General features: G+C 51.0%; 2 protein-coding genes across 5 annotated transcripts; one reads left to right on the top strand and one right to left on the bottom strand.

The window, feature by feature from the left end:
• The first annotated feature begins 1683 nt into the window (after nt 1-1683).
• Nucleotides 1684-13224, top strand: Rab17 (RAB17, member RAS oncogene family). Of its 3 annotated transcripts, XM_006529263.3 has the most exons (7): nt 1684-1777; nt 2021-2127; nt 7054-7213; nt 10095-10246; nt 11230-11355; nt 12096-12189; nt 12358-13224. In XM_006529263.3, the coding sequence occupies exons 3-7, from the start codon at nt 7057-7059 to the stop codon at nt 12471-12473; spliced, it is 645 nt and encodes a 214-aa protein (XP_006529326.1). In that variant the 5' UTR covers nt 1684-1777; nt 2021-2127; nt 7054-7056; the 3' UTR covers nt 12474-13224. The 3 variants fall into 3 exon arrangements, with proteins under 3 accessions (XP_006529326.1, NP_033024.1, NP_001153197.2); NM_008998.4 differs by having other exon boundaries at nt 1737-2127; NM_001159725.2 differs by lacking the exons at nt 1684-1777; nt 2021-2127 and adding an exon at nt 3690-3849.
• Nucleotides 13225-17235: 4011 nt separating this feature from the next.
• Prlh (prolactin releasing hormone) lies at nt 17236-19648 on the bottom strand. Of its 2 annotated transcripts, XM_006529772.2 has the most exons (3): nt 19486-19648; nt 18153-18294; nt 17236-17508 (listed from the first exon to the last, which is right to left on the bottom strand). In XM_006529772.2, the coding sequence occupies exons 2-3, from the start codon at nt 18247-18249 to the stop codon at nt 17345-17347; spliced, it is 261 nt and encodes an 86-aa protein (XP_006529835.1). In that variant the 5' UTR covers nt 18250-18294; nt 19486-19648; the 3' UTR covers nt 17236-17344. The 2 variants fall into 2 exon arrangements, with proteins under 2 accessions (XP_006529835.1, NP_001095117.1); NM_001101647.1 differs by lacking the exon at nt 19486-19648 and having other exon boundaries at nt 17345-17508; nt 18153-18249.
• Nucleotides 19649-20174: the final 526 nt, after the last annotated feature.

The raw sequence follows: 20174 nt of genomic DNA, 5'->3' as shown, positions 1-20174 counted from the left end.
TCTTCTGACTTTGAGAACGTAGGGTGTCATGTGAGAGGGGCCTATGAAGAGATCTGTTACCCCAAGAACTCTGAGCAGCCAATAGAAATGGGGGAGTCTCAGTGCTTCTATCCCGGGGAACTGAAGGTTCTGCGAACATCGTGTAAGCTCAGAAGAACTGTCCTGATTGCCTTATCTATGTGGGAAGACCTGCCCCCGTCAAGGGCAGCACCCTCTGCACAGCCCATATATAAAGGGCACAGCAGTAGGAAGATTTTTGGCCTTTTGCTCAACTCCCTCTTGCCTCTGAGTTGATTCCTCTCCTTGCAGCTATTCCTCCACTGATGTCAGAACCAGTGTTTCCAGCCTTCTGATGTGGACTAGACACCAACAGTTCTCCAGAAACCAACTAGTTTTGCAACACCCCCCAATTCCCCTGAGACTGCAGAGGTCCCCAGCCTCATGAACTGAGCAAATACTGGGTTGTTTGCCCCTCTAGAGGGAGACAGTTACAGTGGGATTGTATCTCACTGGTGAGGCAGCCAGCCTCACAGACCAAACGGCTTCTAGAGTCTCACTCTTTCAGTGGGATTCAGCGTTTGTTACTGTTTTTATGTAAGTTGACTTAATACATTCGGCACATATAAAGCTCTTTCCATTGCTCCTTGTGCATGTGTTGCAAGGGCAGGTCCAGCCACCCACAAGTCTGTCTTCAGGGTACTGAATCGAGATTAGAGTTTAAATAGAGGGCCAAGGATAAGCACCTCTATTCTGATCAGTCTCAGACAACGTGTGGTCCCGCCCACCACGGATCCGTCATTATAACAACATGAGAACTTCAGTCTCATTGTAAGGTAGTCCGACAAGCTGTTAGAAATGCATGCAATCTCTTCCCAGGCAGTGTACTCCCCAGTACAAGATTGCTAGGAGAATGCCCACTCCTTTGGGCTCGCTGTTTCAACAGTCTGATGTTCAACAGTCGAACTGAGCTACCTGTTACCCTGCAGCTCTGAGACTTGACCTCTCCTTACAGCTCCCGAGCTGTTGTCTGTCTGTCCATGGGGTTAATAACTCTTTATAAACCCCTTTGATAACCCCCCCCCCCCGCAACAACCCATCTCAGTGTCCCCTTGAACTCCGGAGACCTTTGTACCAGTACCATTTCCAGTGTAAACCGAAAAGGCCACGCCCACACATCTCTACCCACTACAAGGAGGATAGAAGCGGTGCTGGGTGCCACACCTTGGATGCCAATCTAGGCACAGGGAATCAGGGTCCTGTTCAGAAACAGAATGAGGTTCTTGGTCTTCAAGGCTGTGGGGGCACCCAGACGTGTGGACAGGGTGTGCGTCCTGGAGGACAGGGTGACAAGAAGAAGGCCAGTGGCCTCTGCAGAGAAACAGGTTCTTCAGGGTGCATTGGAAAGCCTCTTGGGAATCCACGACAGCTGCCCCCTCCCCCACTTAAACGGTGCTGAGTTCCCCATTGGGAACACAAGCTGGTAATCCAGGTGAGTTGTGAGCACAGAGAGAACACGCGATTGCCTGGGACTTGTGGCTGAGCACAGGAGAACTGATTTCCATCTTTCTTCAGCCTAGAGTTTCTCCTTCTGGGGATCCTCCAGCCCTGCCCAGGCAATTACCTGCTCCAAGGCACACCCATCCCAGGCTCTGGCCCCGGCCCTGCCCATCTGGCATGCGGCCTCAAACTGGAGATGTTTACATAAATTAAGAAGTGAGCTCGCTCGCTCCTGTAACAGAAGAGCTGTTCTCTAAGTCTGTGATGCTTTCTGGTACAGGTGAGACCTGGAAAGGGCTGAAATTCAGGGCTGCAGCTCGGTGAGGAGGCAGAGAGCCACCAAGTGTGACTTCTAGCTTACTCTGACCCAGCTGATCACATGATCATGTGGGGACTTTGCACCGGAGTTTACAGGAAGAGTCCTGCCGGCTGGGGCCTTGGTGGGAGCAGGGGGCCTGCTCACTTCATTTGCTCGGCTGCTGGTAGTCAGTGTGCACTGCTCTGCCCACCCCGCCCCTGGCAGGACCCTGACGAGTCATACAGCACCCAGGGGAAGCACAGCCAGGGGAAGAGAGGGGTGCCTGCGGCCCTGTGGGATGGTGGTCTGTAGCACTCTTCTAAAGTGAACAGGTGAGTCCTTTTTAGATTGTGTTGTGCTGCGTGTGTGTGTGTGTGTGTGTGTGTGTGTGTGTGTGTGTGTGTGCTGTGAGCATGTGTGAGTGTGTGTGTATGTGTGTGTGTGTGTATGTGTGTGTGTGCTGTGAGCATGTGTGTGTGTGTGTGTGTCTGCTGTGAGTGTGTGTGCATACAGATGTGTGTCCCTGTGTTCTCAGGACCTGAATCAGAGGCGAATCTGAAACAGTAGACGCCTTGAGTTTGTTCAGCACCTATAGTGTTCTTGTTTGGGTCACATTGAATTTTCCTTGCAGAAAGTTCCAGTTAAGGGTTTTGAACATAAAAGGCGAGTGTGAGTGAGTGGGTGCCTTGTAAGGAAGCCTTTTCAGATGGCTGCAGAGGCTCCAGCAATAGCAGAGAGCTTGGCAGACTCTTCCAAAAACTCTCTTCTGCAGCTTGCTGTCAAATGCCATGTTGTTCTGAAGTTCGGTGTCTGGAATGGACAGCTTGGAGGATCTGGGTGAAGAGGAAGGGGTGCAGCTTCCTGGGGTTTCCTCCTTCCCTGAATGTGTTTTCTTAGGTGGAAGAGAGGCAGGCTTGTGACTGCTGAAGAAGGACCCAGTCAGGATGGGAAGAGACTCCCAATTGCAACCACTGCCTTCAGAAAGATCCAAATTCTAGAAGAGGGGGCAGGTACCACATCTCCAACTTTCCCTCCAAGTCGAGGCTTCTGCCTGGCTGCTATTGGAAACTTGCAACACACAGTCACTCAGAAAGCAACACGAGCACATCTGCCGTGGTCTTATCTATTACAGAGAAAAATAATTAATAGCAGGAAAAAAATTCAGTGATAGGGGAATGAACTATCAAAGCGAGATAATTGTAGAAATCTGACGCAGGCACGTGGACACTGTGTTTGATGCTATGACCATTAGGGCAGAGTGTGAGATTACATCAAAGCTGAGGTATTGTTGTTGTTATTGTTGCTGCTGTTTTGTTGTTATTAGAGATAGGGTCTTACTCTGTAGCCCAGAAAGGCTTGAAACTTGTGGCAGCCCCCTGCTTAAGCATCCCAAGTGCTGGGATTATAGGCTTACAACAACTATTGGTGTTGTTTTGGAGGTGCAAAGGCAGAGTTCCCCTGTACCACCCCTGAGGCATATCCTGCCACCATCAGTGCTGGGCCGAGCTGGTGCCTCCCGGGGTCCTAACAAGCATAAAAACCCATCATGTTTCAGCCCCGAATTTCACGTCTTTGCCTTGGAAAGCTGCTGGGCCTTTGGTGATGATGCCCAGGCCCTCAGACTTCCTGCTCAGCTTTGGCAGATATCTTTGTTTGGGAGCAGGTGGGCTCAGAGAACTTACCCACTCTGTTCTTCTCTGGAGGGCCCTGGCAGCTGCACTCTTGACAGCTTTGTTTGTGCCATGTATGGGTTGGCCCCAGGGTGACCCGTGAAGGTCCTTCAGTGCCTGCCAACAGCCCTGCCTCCCTTTCTGAAAGCACACCAGGCACGTTTCCAACATGCGTCAGGGTGTGACTGGCATGGGAGCCCCAGGGGCAGAAGACACATAGATCCAGTTAGAATCTGTGGAGCCGCTTCCGGGTTCATTCAGGAGATAGTGAGCACCTGCTGTTCCCTCGCTGGCTTCAGTGACTACGGCAAGCTCACCAAAGGCAATCCAGCTTCAGGGTGGTCGTGATGACCCAGTGAGAAAGCTGAGCTGCTGATAACACAGGTATACGTATTTACAGGCCATCAAAAGTCAAGGTTGGTCCAATCAAGGGAGACAGGGAGTGAGGCTCTGCGAGGGTGGGACCTGTACTCTCTGCTGTTGGATGATGGAGGGGCTAGGGTGGCAGAGGTGGCACCAGGCAGGCTACTGCGGAGGAGAGCAGCAATGACTCTGGTGGTAGGGCACAGGGCTAGAGCTTCACTGAGGAAAAGATGTGACCTGTTTGCCGTGGAGTTGATGGATGGCCCTTGGGAGTGTCCCTCCTGGTCCCTAGTCAGGATTCTGAACTCTGGCCATGCCCTTAGGCTCAAAGGGTGGAGTTTCTGGGAGGAGGCTGCACATACCATTCCTGGAGGCTCTCTCTCTCTCTCTCATCAGATATTTCAAAAACACAGATGCTGGATAAAGTGTTCTTCCTGCCTGTCCACCCTTCAGTCAACTGATTAATCCATCCATCCACTCATCTACCTATTATCCACCTATTGATTTACACACTCATCCTTACACACTCATCCACTCACCTCCATCTCTGCACCTATGCATTCGTCCATCAAGTTTCTGCATATCACCCATCTGCCTACCCCTAGATCTATTCACTCACTCACACATCCACCTGCTCCATGCATCCATTCATTGCTTAGGTGTGTGCTGAGCAGCTACTATGTGGTAGGCATTTTTGCCAGCCCTGAAGAAACACAGGTAACATAAGAGTGACTTTGGTCACCTGTATTTTAATTTACAGCCAATTAATTTTGCAATGTTGAGTGAACAGAGCTTTAAACCACTTGAAACAGACAACTTAGGTTTGTGTGTGTGTGTGATGTGTGTGATCTTGCTCTGTGATCAGTGCATGGGAGAAGCTCTAGAGGTCCCTGTGGGATGGGCCATGCTTAGCTGTTGGTCACGGTTATACTGTGCTGCTGACTTGGGGAACCCTGGAGCCTTCTCTCCCAGACTCCAGCTATTGCTCTCTAGAATGGCGCCTTGGTATTAGGCCTCTGTGTGAGACCTAGTGTCTGTGCTATATTCTCATCTTCTGTCACTACAGTCTTAGGTGGTCTGTGTTACGGTTCCTGTCCATCTTCCCTTTGCCCCTCCTCTGTCCTCACTCAGCCTTTGCTCACTGTAGTGGTGGTAGGGAAAGGCTCCATTTGAGAGTCTAGCCGCCCATAATGGGTATAGACATTGATAAGGGGACAGATGTGGTCCAGATAATAGACACCAGGGATAACACCCTAGTCTCATCGTTTTTCATTCCCTTCATGATACAACAGACCCAGGGGCTCTGGTGACTGAATGTACAAAAGAGACAACTGGATATTATCTTATTTCTGTGGAACATGCATACCACACTCAAAAATTCTTGTCCCATATGGTCTATGTGAGATCAGCTCTCTGTCCTGAACCACAGCCCCATACAGAGTGCACAGGGATCTACACAGCCGAGTCAGCACCAGGAGACAGATCGTCAGCAATAGGCCGGGGCACACGAAACCTGATGTCTTCACACATGGCTTGTAAAGAGAGAGAGAGCGTATGGATCTCTCTGGATTTCCTTCAGGAGCTTGGGAGTTCCTGTGAGAGTGAGTGCTGGGCACACAGCCCCACCTCGTGTGACATGTACCTGGAAGCTGCAGTCACTGACCGCTGCAGGGTTCCCATGTTGTTATTAAAGAGCTGGGCTATGAGGTATTAGAGACAACAGAAAGGACTTGGGTGTTTGAGGTCCCAGAGACACAGATATCTCTCCCTCCCTTTTCTCTCTCCCTCCCTTTTCTCTCTCCCTCCCTCCTCCTCTTTCTCCCTCAATCCTCCCTCTCTCCCTCCTCCCTTCCCTCCCTCCTTCACTTCCTCCTCCCCTCCCTCCAATATTCCCTCTCTCTTCCCTTTCTCCCACCTCCTCTTTCTCCTCCTCTCCCTTTCACCTCCCCCTCTACTCCTCTTCCTCCTTCCCTCCCTCCCACCTCCCCTCTCTTCTCCTTTCCCTCCTCCCCTCCTTCCCTCCTCCCCTCCTTCCCTCCTTTCCTCCTTCCCTCCTCCTCTCCTCCCCTCCTTCCCTCCTCCCCTCCTTTCCTCCTCCCCTCCTTTCCTCCTCCCCTCCTTCCCTCCTCCTTCTCTTCTTTTCCTCTCCTTTCTTTTTCCCTCCTTTTTTCCTGCTTTCTTTCCTCTCTCCCTCCCTCCTTTCATTTTCTCCTCCTCCTTGTTTGATGGAGTCTTATGTGTAGACTCAAATTTGATATCCTCCTGCCTCAGCCTCTGGCATGCTGGGATTGTAGGTGTGCCCCACACTCCTGGCCCTAGGAAGATTACCCACCTCCCACTGCAGAGCTAATTGCAAAACAGAGGGTTTGAGGAAAATGGAATTGGCTGAGTCTCCAGAAGCATTGGCTGACAGGAAGAGACATCTCCCTGGGGTCTGGAAGATCTGGAATGTTAATGAAGGTGGCTTTTGTTTTTAAAAATCCCCTTTTCATGATTTGGAGACACCAAGTTTAATCCAGGAACAACTGAGAGGTGCCCAGGTGCTTTTGACCTCTGTTGGGTGCTTGGAATAAATAGGAAGTTTGTAAGCAGTGAGAAACAGGGCAGTGAATTAGGACAAAAAGCTCGTATGATGCTGGCGGAGGCCATTGCAGAGAGGGTTCAGAGCTTCTTGTCACACAGTTTCGTGTGTATATGTATGTGGTGTGTGTGTGTGTGTGTGTGTTGTATGCATATGTGTGTGTATATGTATGTGGTGTGTGTGTGTGTGTGTGTGGTATATGTGATGTGTGTGTGTGTGTTGTATGCATATGTGTGTGTATATGTATGTGGTGTGTGTGTATGTGTTGTATATGTGATGTGTGTGTGTGTTGTATGCATATGTGTGTGTATATGTGTGTGGTGTGTGTGTATGTGGTATATGTGATGTGTGTGTGTGTTGTATGCATATGTGTGTGTATATGTATGTGGTGTGTGTGTTTGTGTGGTATGTGTGATGTGTGTGTGTGTATGTGTATGTGTGTTGTATGCATATGTGTGTGTATATGTATGTGGTGTGTGTGTTTGTGTGGTATGTGTGATGTGTGTGTGTTGTATGCATATGTGTGTGTATATGTATGTGGTGTGTGTGTATGTGTGGTATGTGTGATGTGTGTGTGTTAGACTCACTGAGGTGGTTTGACCACAGGTTTCCCACCCACTTCTATCTTCTGTGGTTGTTTGCAGGCCATGGCGCAGGCTGCTGGGCTGCCACAGGCCAGCACTGCTTCTGGCCAGCCCTACGTGAGCAAGCTGGTTCTGCTTGGAAGCAGTTCTGTGGGCAAGACCAGCCTGGCCCTCCGGTACATGAAGCAGGACTTCAGCAATGTCTTGCCGACTGTGGGGTGTAAGTGAGGAGAGCCCTGGTAGGGGCAGATGGGAATGTGGTCTTCCTCAGGACGGCCCTTGCTCTGCAACCCAAGGCTGGATATGCCAGATTGCAGGGCGGGGCTAGGTGTCCATCAAGGGCAGGCAGGTACACTGTCTGGAAATGCACATAAACAACCTTTGCTACGGGTCAGGGAACAGGCTAGGGGTCAGCTTTCAGCCCAGTTGGCATTTGTGAGTGTGTAGATCCAGGGGTAGGGTCTCTGTTCCTAGAAGGCTTCAGTATGGGGGACTGGCAGTGAGGTTGGGGTATGCTATAAGGGAAGAAAGAGAAAACAACTGTCTGTGTGCTTGCTTATGTATGCATATATGTAAGTATATATACATTTATCTTTGTATGTCTGTGGTATTTGAGACAAGGGCTCACTATGTAGCTCAGGCTAGCCTGGAACCCTCCATCCTCACGGCTCTGCTTCCCCTGTGCAGTGATGATGAACATGTGCTACTACACATGATATGTTTTAATTTAGAGCAAGGACAGATTAGAAAGCAACCCCTACCCCATGCCCGTCATTATTGTTATACCCGTTAAGGATTTCTCCCTAAAAGGATGCTCCTCCTGCTTCCAGGCATCTCGCCCTTGCTTCCCCCCCCCCCCCTTCCAATCTTAGAAGTGACAGGAAGCTTTGTCCTCAGTGGACTTGAGACTTGGGTCTCTCCTCTCATGCTCCATCTTATTATGTGTCCATCCACCCCCCTCCTCCCCCAAACTCACTGCCTCAGGGATTGCCAGTTTGTGCAGACCGGTCTGGTGAGGTAAAAGCTCCCTTCTCTCCAGGAAGGCTCTGCTCTGTGTTGTATAAACATCTCAGCCGTGGCTAATGGGTCATTGCCTGTGTGTGCCCTGCCCTTGTACCTCTGCTGGGATTTGAGAACTCCCAGCCAACATGTTTAAAGGGAGAGCAAGATTGTATGCAGAGAAAGCGTATCTGGGCTTTATGCCCAGGATTCACTCCTCCCCCTTGCCCTCCCTCCCAGCTCCCTCCCACTCTGTATGTGCTTAGGATGTGTGCATGGGTGCATGCTTACATAGAGGGCACAGGTGGATGCCTGGTGTCCTGCTCTATTCCTCTCTACCACATCCTCTTGAGAAAGGGTCTCTGTCACTGAACCTAGAGCTAGGCCAGCAGTATGTGGTCCTCCTATCTCCCCTCAGCCTGTACCTTCACAAAGGTGGTGGACTTGGGCTCCTCATCTCTGAGGGTTGAGATCTGGGAATCAAACTCTGGTCCTCTGGAGCAGCAGTGGTTGCTGTTAACCACTTAGCCATCTCCCCAGCCCCGCAGCTTGCCTTCTTAGACAGCCCAGACCCTCCTGCCTAGGGATAGTGGTCTCACAGTGAGCCGGGTTCTTCTCTGTCAATCATTAATCCAGACAATCCCTTGCAGACAGGACCACAGGGCGAGCTGAGACTCTTTAAAAACAACTCTAGGCTGTGTCCAGTTGACAGTTGAGGCTAATCAGGACATCAGTTAAGGCCAGAGCCCGGACTGAGGTGGTAAGCCCATAGCCAAGGATCACCACAGGTGGCTGGAGTCCCTGGAGGTTGGAGAGAGGTGGGGGTGGGTTCTCTCAGATCTCTGAGCAGGAACAGGCCTTGCCTACAGCTTGATCCGGGGCTTCTGGTTTCCAGAACTGAAAGAATGGATTTAAGGCACTCAGCAGCTGGTGTAGCACTGCTCTGTCCTTGAGCTGTGAGTTTCATTTCATGCATGGAGGTCTGTTTGCCAGAGTCTCCCCAATTGGTTCCAAACCTACCCTGAGTCTGTGCAGGGAAGTGGCTCTGGGTGAAGCCTCTGGTCTCTGCTGACCCTTCACGTGCTGGGCTCCCTGACTCTCCCTGGCTTCTAGTACCCTACTAGCTCACACACTTGAAATAGAGGTTGTTGGTACCATAACTACTTTTAAATCACATCAGGGCCAGAGAGCTAAATCACCAGTTAAGAAGAACACATACCACTCTTCCAGAAGACCCGAGTTCTTGTTCCCCGCACCCACATTGGACAGCTCATAACCATCTGTAACTCTGGCTCCAGGGAATGCAATGTTCTCTTCTTGTCTCCATAGGCACTGCACGAATGTGCCCAAACTCACCCTGCACCTACACACACACACACATAACTAAAAGTAAAAATTCAATATTGGGAAGCAAAGTTCAAGGAAAAATATCTTCAGAGAAAAGGTGGATTGCGCGTTACAGGAGGGTGCAGGGTCAGTCTCTGTGATTTGGCTAAGGGGGTGCCTGAATGAGGAAGGGAACACCTGGAGGCAGCGTCGAATGCTCAGGGGAAGGTGGGGGCCCTGCAGGTGCTTCTGCAGCGGACACATGCAGAATTAAGTAACTCGTGAGAGATTTCTAGGTGCTGAAGTGAGGAACAGTATCAGAGGAGTTGAACAGGGGAAGGAGCTGAGGCGGGTAGCTTCCAGTGACTGAGGGTGGCTTCAGAGTGGGACGGGTGGCTAAGTGGCCAGTGCGCCAGAGGGACTGAGGCACAAGAATTCTCGAGTTCAGTGGCATTAGTGGACAGTGTGGAGACACTGCTGATTACTCATTTCTGGAGGTCCATCCCATGTCATTCTTAACTCAGAGTCTTATTCTTCACCCCAAGAGTTTAGCGTCACCCTAAGGAGAAACCTCTAAGGGGCACAAAGCGGTTTGCCAGCTATGCTTTGCTTCATAGAGAAGCTCCAGCCTCTGGAACAGGCATTTACTCAGCCTCTGCGAGCACGGGCTTAGCTGCCTCTCAGGGAGCTGCTAAGCATAGGTCAGGATGACGCACTAGGAGCCACAGATGAGCAGCGTACCCTGAGCAAACCCTCCCTTGGTCCCCTTATTGCAGGTGCCTTCTTCACAAAGGTGCTGGACTTGGGCTCCTCATCTCTGAAGCTTGAGATCTGGGACACAGCCGGCCAGGAGAAGTACCAAAGCGTCTGCCACCTCTACTTCAGGGGTGCCAATGCTGCGCTCCTGGTTTATGACATCACTCGGAAGGTAGGGTCACTTCCCACCCCCTTCCCTAGGCAACTGCACGTTTACTGCTTTCTATAGGGGTCCACGTCAAGGAAACAGGACTGGATCCATGGTTTATAGTAACGACTACATCAACCAAAGGGGCCAGTGAGCCCATGCTGCTAGCTTCATTCAGAGAGTCCTCTTGGCAACCCCTGACACCCAAAGCTGGGCTCTGTTTCTCTGCAATCTCCTGGTGCACTCCTTACCCCCACAGCACCACCATCAATGGTTCTAGTGTGCTGCTGACATAGCAAGGGACTGTTTCAGAGCCAGCCCACCTCCCCAGACCAACCAGTGTGTCTCACCAGGGGTTGCAGAACACAGAGCATGCATGGGATTGATATGGAAGGACTGGACTCGCATGCCCGAGTGTGTCCAACCTGGCCCAGGACAGGGTGAGCTTGCTGTTCACAGGAAATAGGGAAGTGGGGAGTAGTCATATTGGCTAGGAGGCAGGAAGGTGTAGTAGGTACAAGAGGCTTGGGGGAGGGTCCTGGATAAAAGATTGCAGTGGATCCAAAATGTATGTGTTGGTCATAGGTCCAGGAGTGTGGAGAGATGGGACCCCATATCAGCCTTGATGCCAGGGGTCAGGAGACAGGTGCCAAAGGACACAGGGTCAAGCCCCTCACCTGACCTATGAGGGGCTACAGTTAGGAACTGGGTTTGGGGAGATAACAGTTCTCTCAAACTCTCCTTCACAAAATGGTGTCCAAAGTGGAGCTCTTGACTCCAAATTCCCTGTGACATCCATGCCCTTGGCTTTCTGGTGTGCTGCCTGGCTGCACAGCTCTCCCTTAGCAGGGCCAGCCCATCCTGGATGCCCTCTCAGGGGATCAGAGCAGCCCTTTGGCATTGCATTCTGGAACAAGGTCTTGATGTGGCTATGCAACCACAAGGGAGCTTTGCTCTTCTGGTTCAGCAAGGAGAACTCCAGCACGGTTTCCATTCTGTCTCTTTAGGATTCCTTTCACAAGGCCCAGCAGTGGCTGGAAGACCTGGAGAAGGAATTCCAGCCAGGAGAGGTGGTGGTGATGCTGGTCGGCAACAAAACGGATCTGGGCGAGGAGCGGGAAGTGACCTTCCAGGTGCCGCATGGTGGCGGGCAGCAGGAGGGAGTTCTTGATTCTGTGGACTCAAGTACTTTTTGAGGCCTGGAAACACACACACACACACACACACACACACACACACACACACACATACTCTCTCTCTCTCTCTCTCTCTCTCTTTCTCTTTCTCTCTCTCTCTCTCTCTCTCTCTCTCACACACACACACACACACACACAACACACACAGCATATACCTCTGTGCCTCAGGCACTCACATACTCATCCATATACTTGCACTTACATGTATACCCATGATCTCTCTACCTCATACTTCATAAACACACATGCTCATGCACATGCCCAGAGTCGTTCTTCATGGATATATATTCATGAGCACACACATGTGCCTCCAAAGTCACCACATGCAAACCCACATGCAGATGCACTTGTGTGTATAGAAATGCACAAAGATTCCATCTTAGTTCCTCTTCTAGTTGGAGATTCATATAGAAGGTGTATGTACACATATGTACAGAGGGTGTGTGTATATCAGGTGGTCTGTGTGAAGAATATGTGCACATAGATGTCTTTTTCTATTGTTTTGAGGCAGGGACGTATGTGTCCAAGGCTGACCTTGAACTCATAATCCTTCTGCCCCAGCTTCTTGAGTGCTGGGATTACAGGTGCATTTCCATTTCTTGTGAGTCAACCACAGTCGTTGGACTTAGTGAGTCTTTGGAGGGGCTCTCATTAAACACACTGACTTTTTCCTTCAGGAAGGAAAAGAGTTTGCAGAGAGCAAAAGCTTGCTGTTCATGGAAACCTCCGCCAAGCTGAACTACCAGGTGTCTGAGATCTTCAACACTGTTGGTGAGTTACAGCCCCTCCACAGGAGTGTGAGAGCTCGCTGCTATGCCTCCACCCTTGGGTTGACTTCTGGTGTCCTTGGGGCAGGGAGGGGTATGAGGAAGACTAATAGGGAATGTTTGGTTAGGGTTCTGGGTGGTGCTCTCCAGTACACCTCCCTGTTTTCCACAGCTCAGGAGCTTCTGCAGAGAGCAGGAGACACGGGGAGCAGCCGCCCACAGGAAGGTGAGGCTGTGGCTCTGAACCAGGAACCTCCCATCAGGCAGCGCCAGTGCTGTGCACGATAGCCGCTGCCACTGCAGGAGAGCTGGCGGAGGACACATCTCAGCCTGTGCTTCAGAGGGTCCCCAGCCCAAGCTACTACGTCTTTGTGGCAAATCTGCCGGGGCTGCCTCTTTGTCCATTCATGTTCTGTGTCGGAGATGGCTTATGCTTGAGCCCTGGAGGCTTCCAGGCGTTGGTTTTCTCTGTAATCACTGCTTGCCAAAGCTGATGAGAACTGTCTCAGGGAAGATCCAGTGTCAAATGGCTCCCAGAAGACTGTCAGCCCTACCTTACCTGATACCCAGATACTTGGATGCCCTGAGCCAAGTGTGCCTGCTCCTCCTGGGCTGTCCCTTTCAGCTTCCTTGTGACCAGCACAGAGAGCTAAATGAAGCAGAGAAGCAGCATGGACTGGGAAAAGCCTTTGATCCGTGGGATGGGAGGACAGATGCTTCCTCCTGGGGCAGCATCCATAACTGGACCACTTTCGTTCTGGGAACTGTCAGGGGGAGAGAAGGGGCATCAATGCAAGGAAAAATGCAGAGATGAGCCCAAGAGAAAAACGAGCCCAAGGTGCTAAGTCTCAGTGAGGTGACGCAGGAGAGACAGAGTCTGAAAGGGTGGCTGGGATGGAAGTGTCCCCCTTCCAGCGGTGGATGGACAGAGCCAGGTTTCTACCTAGTGATCTGAGGACTCTAAAACCCCTGTCCCGAGATGAACACCGTGTTGTCTCATGTCCTTCTCTCCAAATATTAAACGTCTTGACAATCCGAACACTTCATGAGGTTATATTTGGACCCATGGCCCGACGGGTCACACCTGTTCAGTTTTTCTGCACACGTTCTAGATGGGTTTGTGGGTGTTAAACATGGTGAGGGTTCATGGGGGTGAGTGTAACGAGGGTGGGCACAGGCATTGGTCTGGGGTGGACTGTGAGTTCTTCTGATGGTGATTGTGTGAGTTCTTATCCTTGTAGAGAAACTCAGGTCCTTGAGCAGGGAAGAAAGCCCCAGAAAACATCTTCCTGTTAAGTTTCTCTCTTGACACTTGCTGGGGCAAGGTGTGGCCATTTAGGGAGCAAAGCTCTCTCTCTCTCTCTCTCTCTCTCTCTCTCTCTCTCTCTCTCTCTGTGTGTGTTTTAATCCTTGCTAATCCTTGCTTCTGGGAGTGTGATTAGCTGTTGAGTCTGAACAATGAGACATTGTTGTTGGGTGTGGTGATGTAGGCCTCGAATCCCGACACTTGTGAAGCTGATGCAGGAGAATGGCGAGCTTATTCTGGGCTGCACAGTGAGAAAACAAACAAACAAACAAACAAGCAAACAACAAAACCAACAGAGTCAAACAAGCCCTAGAGAACATCACAGAGTGGAACATTGTTATCTCACCAAGGAAGATGGCTTCACCGTGCCCACTGTGAAGCTCAAATGGATAAAAGTGAACGTGTCCCCAGGCTGGCCAGGAGCTTGTCTGTGCCTGGGCTGTGACTCCTGCTCCCATTGGCTTTGCTTGGACAGGACCACACCAGTGCTTTCTCCCTTCAAGTTTCACATGGGGCTCAGGCCAGGGATTGGAGGGAACTTTCTGGCCCCGCTGCACTTCTAGAGGGATGCAGCTTCATTCCGTTCTGGGGCCTGGAAACGATTGTGAGTTTCTAGGCACTGATGTAGTCCTGACATGACCTGAAGGAAACCCTGTGACCACTGGACAAATGTGAGCCAGACACTGTTCACGTCAGGATCAGTGAGCAGATGACAAGGGCCGTGTGGGAGGTTTTCACTCCCTCTTCCCTGGTGGGTTTCTTAGTGAGGCCTGTTGATGCTGGGCAACTGCTTTGCTGACAGCTAGGGAAGATACATTGTTGCCACCTGGTGACTCGCTCACATGTGAAACAGGGGAAGTGAATATTCAGCATCCCGGGCTGTCCTCATCATCCCTAAGGGCTGGGAATCATTAGGCAGGTAGGCAAGCCTACCCTAGAGGGGGAAGAGAGGCCGGGTTACATATGGCCACTAGGTGGCGATCTAGTATCACTTAAGACAAATCCTTCTGTTGGGTCCTGGGTACCTAGACACTCCGGTGCATCTCTTCAGGGCAAAATCACTGCTTTGAGGAAGCAGGGATACAGCAGGAAGATTTGTAGGTGACTGCCTGTCTGGTTACCAATCTCTCCTTTCTCTTGACTGATTAGTAATGCTCCCTTTGACACACCTCAGCAGAAAGCCCAAGACTGGATGGATCTGGAACCACCCAGCTTCACCAGGCTTGTGAAAGTCAGTGGTGCCCAGGGATGGAGAGATCTCTTACAGTTGAGAGGCAGGGCCCTGAACTCAAGGTCAAGGTCAACATGTCAAAGTGGGACCCAGGACTCCATCAGAGGACCCAGGACTTTTGGACAGCAGAGTATAATGTCCAGCTAAGGCCCAGGTCCTTTTCTGTGACAGGAAGTGCAAGAGCAGTGTCAGGCTCACCACTAGGTGGGATAATCAGCAAGGATCATTTTAAAGAACAGGCCACTGGGTGCTTCAGAAGGTTGATGTTATGATGTAAGATCAGGGGCTGAGAAAAATACACACACACACACACACACACACACACGTACATATGCACATATGAGCACATGCACACACGTGTGTGCACACACACACATGCACATGCATGCACACACACGTACACATGCACACATGCAGAGAGAGAGGGGGAGAAGAGGGGGAGGGAGAGGGGAGGGGGAGGAGAGGGGGAGAGAGAGGGGAGAGAGGGAGAGAGAGAGAATAGACTTTTCCAGGCTTACACTTTGTGTTATTCTTGGGAGAAAGGTTTGAACTCTTTGAGGCAATGTCTTGGTGTCTGCAGCTTGTCATCAAATGTAGGTTGGCAAGGATGGGAAGTAGGAAGCAGGCAGACAGGATGGCTGATGAGTCCATGTAGGTTGAGATAGTCCTTACAATGTCTTGTGAACTTTTCTGTATGTTTTAAAACCGTTCCCAGACTGTGGAAAAGATGAGTACGCCTCCATTCATCTTTCCAGACGAGGAGCTGGTTCTTTCTGGATAAGAGCTGTGGGAGGATGTCCTCCAAGCATGGCAGCCATTACCACTGCTGTCAGAGCAGCAGCTATTGCCTGCAGGAAACCATCAACAAGAGCCAGCCTGTGTTCCTGCCCGGGAGGAGGGATGGGTAAGGTCATGAGACCTTCATCTGAGATCCCAGCCAATCCCCACTTATGCCTTTCACCGCAGCCACATGTCACCACCCCAGGAAAAAGTGGCGTTGGAAGGTGATGAAGTATACAGGGAGTAGAAAGAACTGGAGGGGAGTTGGCCTGTGACAACAGTCATAGCGGCCTGTGACAACAGTCATAGCGGCCTGTGACAACAGTCATAGCGGCCTGTGACAACAGTCACAGCAGCCTGAGGGTAACCTGAGGGGAACAGCATAGACAGCAGCCAGCCAGATGACCCCCAGCTGAGAATCATCTTGATCTGAGGGTAAGATGGCACCTACTGAGCTGAGAAGAGGCCAGTTCAGGCTTCTGTGCTGGTGGGTGAGGCTGCTGGCAGCCATTGGCACTCCTCTGTGCAGGTGAATTTCAGCTGCCCCGGCTTCCCACGGCGTCTCCCTCAGCTCCTGTCTGACTTTCCCCCCTTTTCTGGGAGCACCAGCTGTGTTATGTGCCAGTCACTTTGTGTTTGACAAAGGGCATAGGACACCCCAAGTGACTTTAAAGGAGGCCTATAGGATCAAAAAGAATGGGGTCAAGTCTCTGGGATTCTCCTCTGAGCAGGAAGTAGGTTAACATACCCATGTGTGTTGGTAGCTGCAGGATTCTGCAAGGGACAAGGAATGGGGTGTGTTCAGGGTGATGAGGGGCACCACATTGTCACTGAACTGGTGGAGCCACGTAATACATTTGCCCAAACAGCAGACACAATGCCGAACATGCACCTATGGATAGCATAGGTCCTGTGCGATGACACTTGGTGGCTTCATAGGCTGTAATGAATGTTCTCTGTTCTGGGTGCTAGGAACAACACTTTGATAGCATCTAATTTTTGCAGCAAACCCCTAAACATCTCTAAATGTTAATCTTAAAAATGCTGCCGGGCGTGGTGGCGCATGCCTTTAATCCCAGCACTTGGGAAGCAGAGGCAGGCGGATTTCTGAGTTCAAGGCCAGCCTGGTCTACAAAGTGAGTTCCAGGACAGCCAGGGCTTTACAGAGAAACCCTGTCTCGAAAAACCAAAAAAACAAAAAAAAAACAAAAAAACAAAAACAAAACAAAACAAAACAAAAAAACAAAAAAACAAAAACAAAAACAAAAAAAAAAAACAAACCAAAAAATGCCAAGAGAAGGACGTGAGCCATGCCAGGGGCGTTGTGTGGCTTTTCTCTGGGACCAAGTATCTTACATAGTGTAGTGTGTGGTTACCCTGGCTTTATGCAGTATGCAAGCTGAGCATGTGTTCAGGGTACCTTGTGTAGGTGGAAGCTTGTGGGAACAAGTGACCAAGAAAAGGGCACCCCATTTCTGGGCAGTGATGTGGTTTTGGGGAACAGGAATTTATAGGAACACTGAATCAACATTCCCTTCCCCCACTGCAGGGTCTTAAGGGACCAGGACAACCTCTGTGGGGCCTGGTAATGAGCGATCTCAGTTGTTCTATTGGGGGCAGGTGGGAGCCTCTTCTTTCCAAAGAGGTTACTGGGTTCTGAGCTTCTTTCATGGTTACCCTCCCCAGAGAGAAAGCACCTTCCGGTTTGTTACCACATAGTTACAAGTGTACAATAAACAAAGCCAGCACTTTTATTAGATCAGAGGGAAAACCGGAAAGGGAGGGTGGAGGAGGCTCTGCGGGGGGACAGGGAGGGTGGGCTTGGGCTCAGCATCACTGTCTTCATGAGCTGTGAGAGAACTTGGCACTTCCATCCAGTGGGAAGCAGCTTAGCCGGCACCGCAGGCCAGGTCCGGTGACATCCCTCAGGGCTGCCCTCCTCCTCCCGAAGCGGCCCACAGGCCTGATCCCACGACCCGTGTACCAGGCAGGATTGATGTCAGGGGCTGGAAAGGAAAGAGTCAGAGCAGCGTATGGGACACGGGAGCCCCTAAGCTGATGGAAACCTGGGCACCAGGCCATGTTGGCACCCACCCTGATTACACTGGCTGGGCATATCTGGGCAGTGGTGTGGCTTTAGGGAATTTATTTAGACATATGCCAGGATCAGTATTCTCTTCCTGTCTGACTGTCATCCTCCAAAGTCTTAAGGGACCCCACAAAGATGGGTTAGGGGAATGATGAGGACAGGAAACAGGACCATTCTGGGGAGATCTTAACAGGACCAATCTCCCAACTGACTGCATGGTAAGGTAGCTTTTGCTTAGATCCCAGAGGCTCTCAACCTGTGGGTTGTGTCCCTTTTGTTTGGGGGGAAGGGCGCATATCAGACATCCTGCATTTCAGATATTAACATTATGATCCATAACAGTAGCAAAACTTACAACTATGAAAACAGCATCACAATAATTTTCTGGCTGGGGGTCACCACAACATAAGGATCTGTATTAAAAGTTCTGTATTAGGAAGGTTGGAAACCACTGGCTTAGGAGATGGCTAACCTCCCATTCAGGGGCTGGGTACTCAAGGCATTTGGGAAGCATATGGATGGGAGGTGACAGTGGCTGTCCTCCATATGCCAGGCACTCACTGCGGGTCTCCATGGAGTGCTGGTGGGCTCGGCTGGAAGCTCCTGGGAGGACTAAGCCTAGCAGCAGCAAGCACAGAAGCCAGGTCCTCGGTGCCATGCTTCCGGCTTCCTGGATGATGCCCTGGAGATTGGATCCTGAAGCCTGGGGGTAGAGATGCAGAGTACGTTGTATGCACAAAGCCAGGAGGGACCCTAGGTTGTTTGTACAGATGTACGTGTGTGTGTGGTGCGTGTCCGTGCCTATGAGGTGTGCAAATGCATATGTTTAGTGCACATAGCTACAATTATCAGGGGAGAGGTGTGAGCTGTGCACAGGTGGCTGTCTTGGGACATCCTTGGGTCTGTCTGTCCATCTGTGTCAAGAGCTGGGAGGTAGACACCCAGGCCTTGGTGGGAAGCAGATTTATGGGCAGCCTTGTGGTCAGCAGAGGTGGAGAACAATTTGCCCAACCTCAGAGGTAGCTAGGAGTTGGAACATATTGGAACCTCAGTGCCCAGGCTTTCCTCACACTTTGTCTGGGATCTCCTGACACTGAGAGCCAGGCAGGCAATGGAGGACACTTAGCATCCCACATCCCCAGAGAGCTCACACCTCACAGCCTCTACAATAACCCAGGACTTTAGACTCAGTTTGCTGAGACTCCAGAATGGGCCTCTCCTCACAGAGTCCCCCTGAATGACATGGGAAGGCTGCCGCCACTGTGTATGGGAACTGGTACCCTGCTGATGGAGTGTTCTGACCTACCACATAGCATCCACCTGTGATACTTCCTGCAGGGGACCCTTTTCTTCCTACCCCTGACATTTCAGGTCCTATTAGAAGATGCTCAAGGAAGACCCCCCCCCAGCTGACTTTGACGCTCCAGCTTCTCCTTGTCCACACAGCGCTGTCCATCAGAGCTCTTTAAATGCCCACCCTCTCCTCCTCCTCCTCCTGGGATGTCCCACACAGTGAAGGGGAACCCTAACTAGAGGAATGGAGGAGCCACCATGAATCATTGTAAAGACTGCACCCACTCAGGCTGGGTGATGGGGACTGAGAATGCTAACTGATCCTGAGTTCTGAGCCTTTCTGGAGGGTGCCTTCTGGGCTTTGCTTGAGGTGTCCCACTGAGGGCCACCTTCACCTGCCCTCCATCATGGACAGCCCTTGAGTGTCAGAGACCCCAGAATGGTGTGTGGTCCTAGACCACAGACCACAGGTAGTTCTCTCTGCTTGTCCTGCTTGGTGCCCGCACTTGGCTGCCCAGTAAGCCTGGCAGAGAAAACACTTGTGGAGAAGCTGGAAGTCACAGCAACACCCAGCCCTCTCCAGCACTGCCAAGTTACTCACCCTCTCTCTGTCCCTTGAGTGTGGCGATAAGGCTGCCTGGGCGTGAGGTGAGGTCTGCCTGCCTGCTTATCTTTTATAGGCCAACAAGGAGGCAAAGGACGCCCCCAGACCCCTCCTTGAGATGGCGTCTTTGCTTATAGCCTGCAGTTTCCACTACGTCTCTTCTCTCATCATCTCATCAAGACACTCCGTCTTTTTTTTCCTTTCCTTTCTTTTTTTACCTTCTTAAAAAAAAAAAAAACCCAAACCTCTCATCACTGACGTGGTTTGTTCCTTCCTGAATTATATAATTTCATTTGGGCCAAGTGGCTTTAAAACACATTAACACCCCCCCTGCCCCCTCTTCACGCTCTCCTTTGGGCAGACTCCACAGTGACGTGTCCACCCGTCCTCTCAATGTGAACTAGAATATGGCCTCTTCTGAATACTTGTCCCACCTGAGCCATGACTTCCTGGAATTGTGGCCAGGAAGTCCCTTGAACCCAGGTGGGTACCTCCTACTCTGGTTGTCCCCTCAGCTTGCTTATCCACATGCACGGTCTCTAGACACATTTTCTCTGGTTCATCCTGAGTCTATGGCTGAGAACACACCAAGTTTATTGATACAATACAATCAGAAGCCTGGCATTGTGGTACATGACTGTAACCCCAGCTCTCTGGGAAGTGAAGCAGGAGGATGGCTATGAGTT

Source organism: Mus musculus, chromosome 1, assembly GCF_000001635.26.
Source record: "Mus musculus strain C57BL/6J chromosome 1, GRCm38.p6 C57BL/6J".
NCBI classification, from domain to species: Eukaryota; Metazoa; Chordata; class Mammalia; order Rodentia; family Muridae; genus Mus; species Mus musculus.
Note: the sequence above shows the minus strand (reverse complement) of the source record. Positions and strands in the feature narration are given on the sequence as shown.

Coding starts and splice junctions, on each gene's coding strand:
- Rab17 (XM_006529263.3), top strand. CDS start 7,057: ATGGCGCAGGCTGCTGGGCTGCCACAGGCCAGCACTGCTTCTGGCCAG. Junction 10,247..11,229: donor TTTATGACATCACTCGGAAG/GTAGGGTCACTT, acceptor CTGTCTCTTTAG/GATTCCTTTCACAAGGCCCA. Junction 12,190..12,357: donor TGAGATCTTCAACACTGTTG/GTGAGTTACAGC, acceptor TGTTTTCCACAG/CTCAGGAGCTTCTGCAGAGA.
- Prlh (XM_006529772.2), bottom strand. CDS start 18,249: ATGGCACCGAGGACCTGGCTTCTGTGCTTGCTGCTGCTAGGCTTAGTC. Junction 17,509..18,152: donor GCACTCCATGGAGACCCGCA/GTGAGTGCCTGG, acceptor TTTCCTTTCCAG/CCCCTGACATCAATCCTGCC.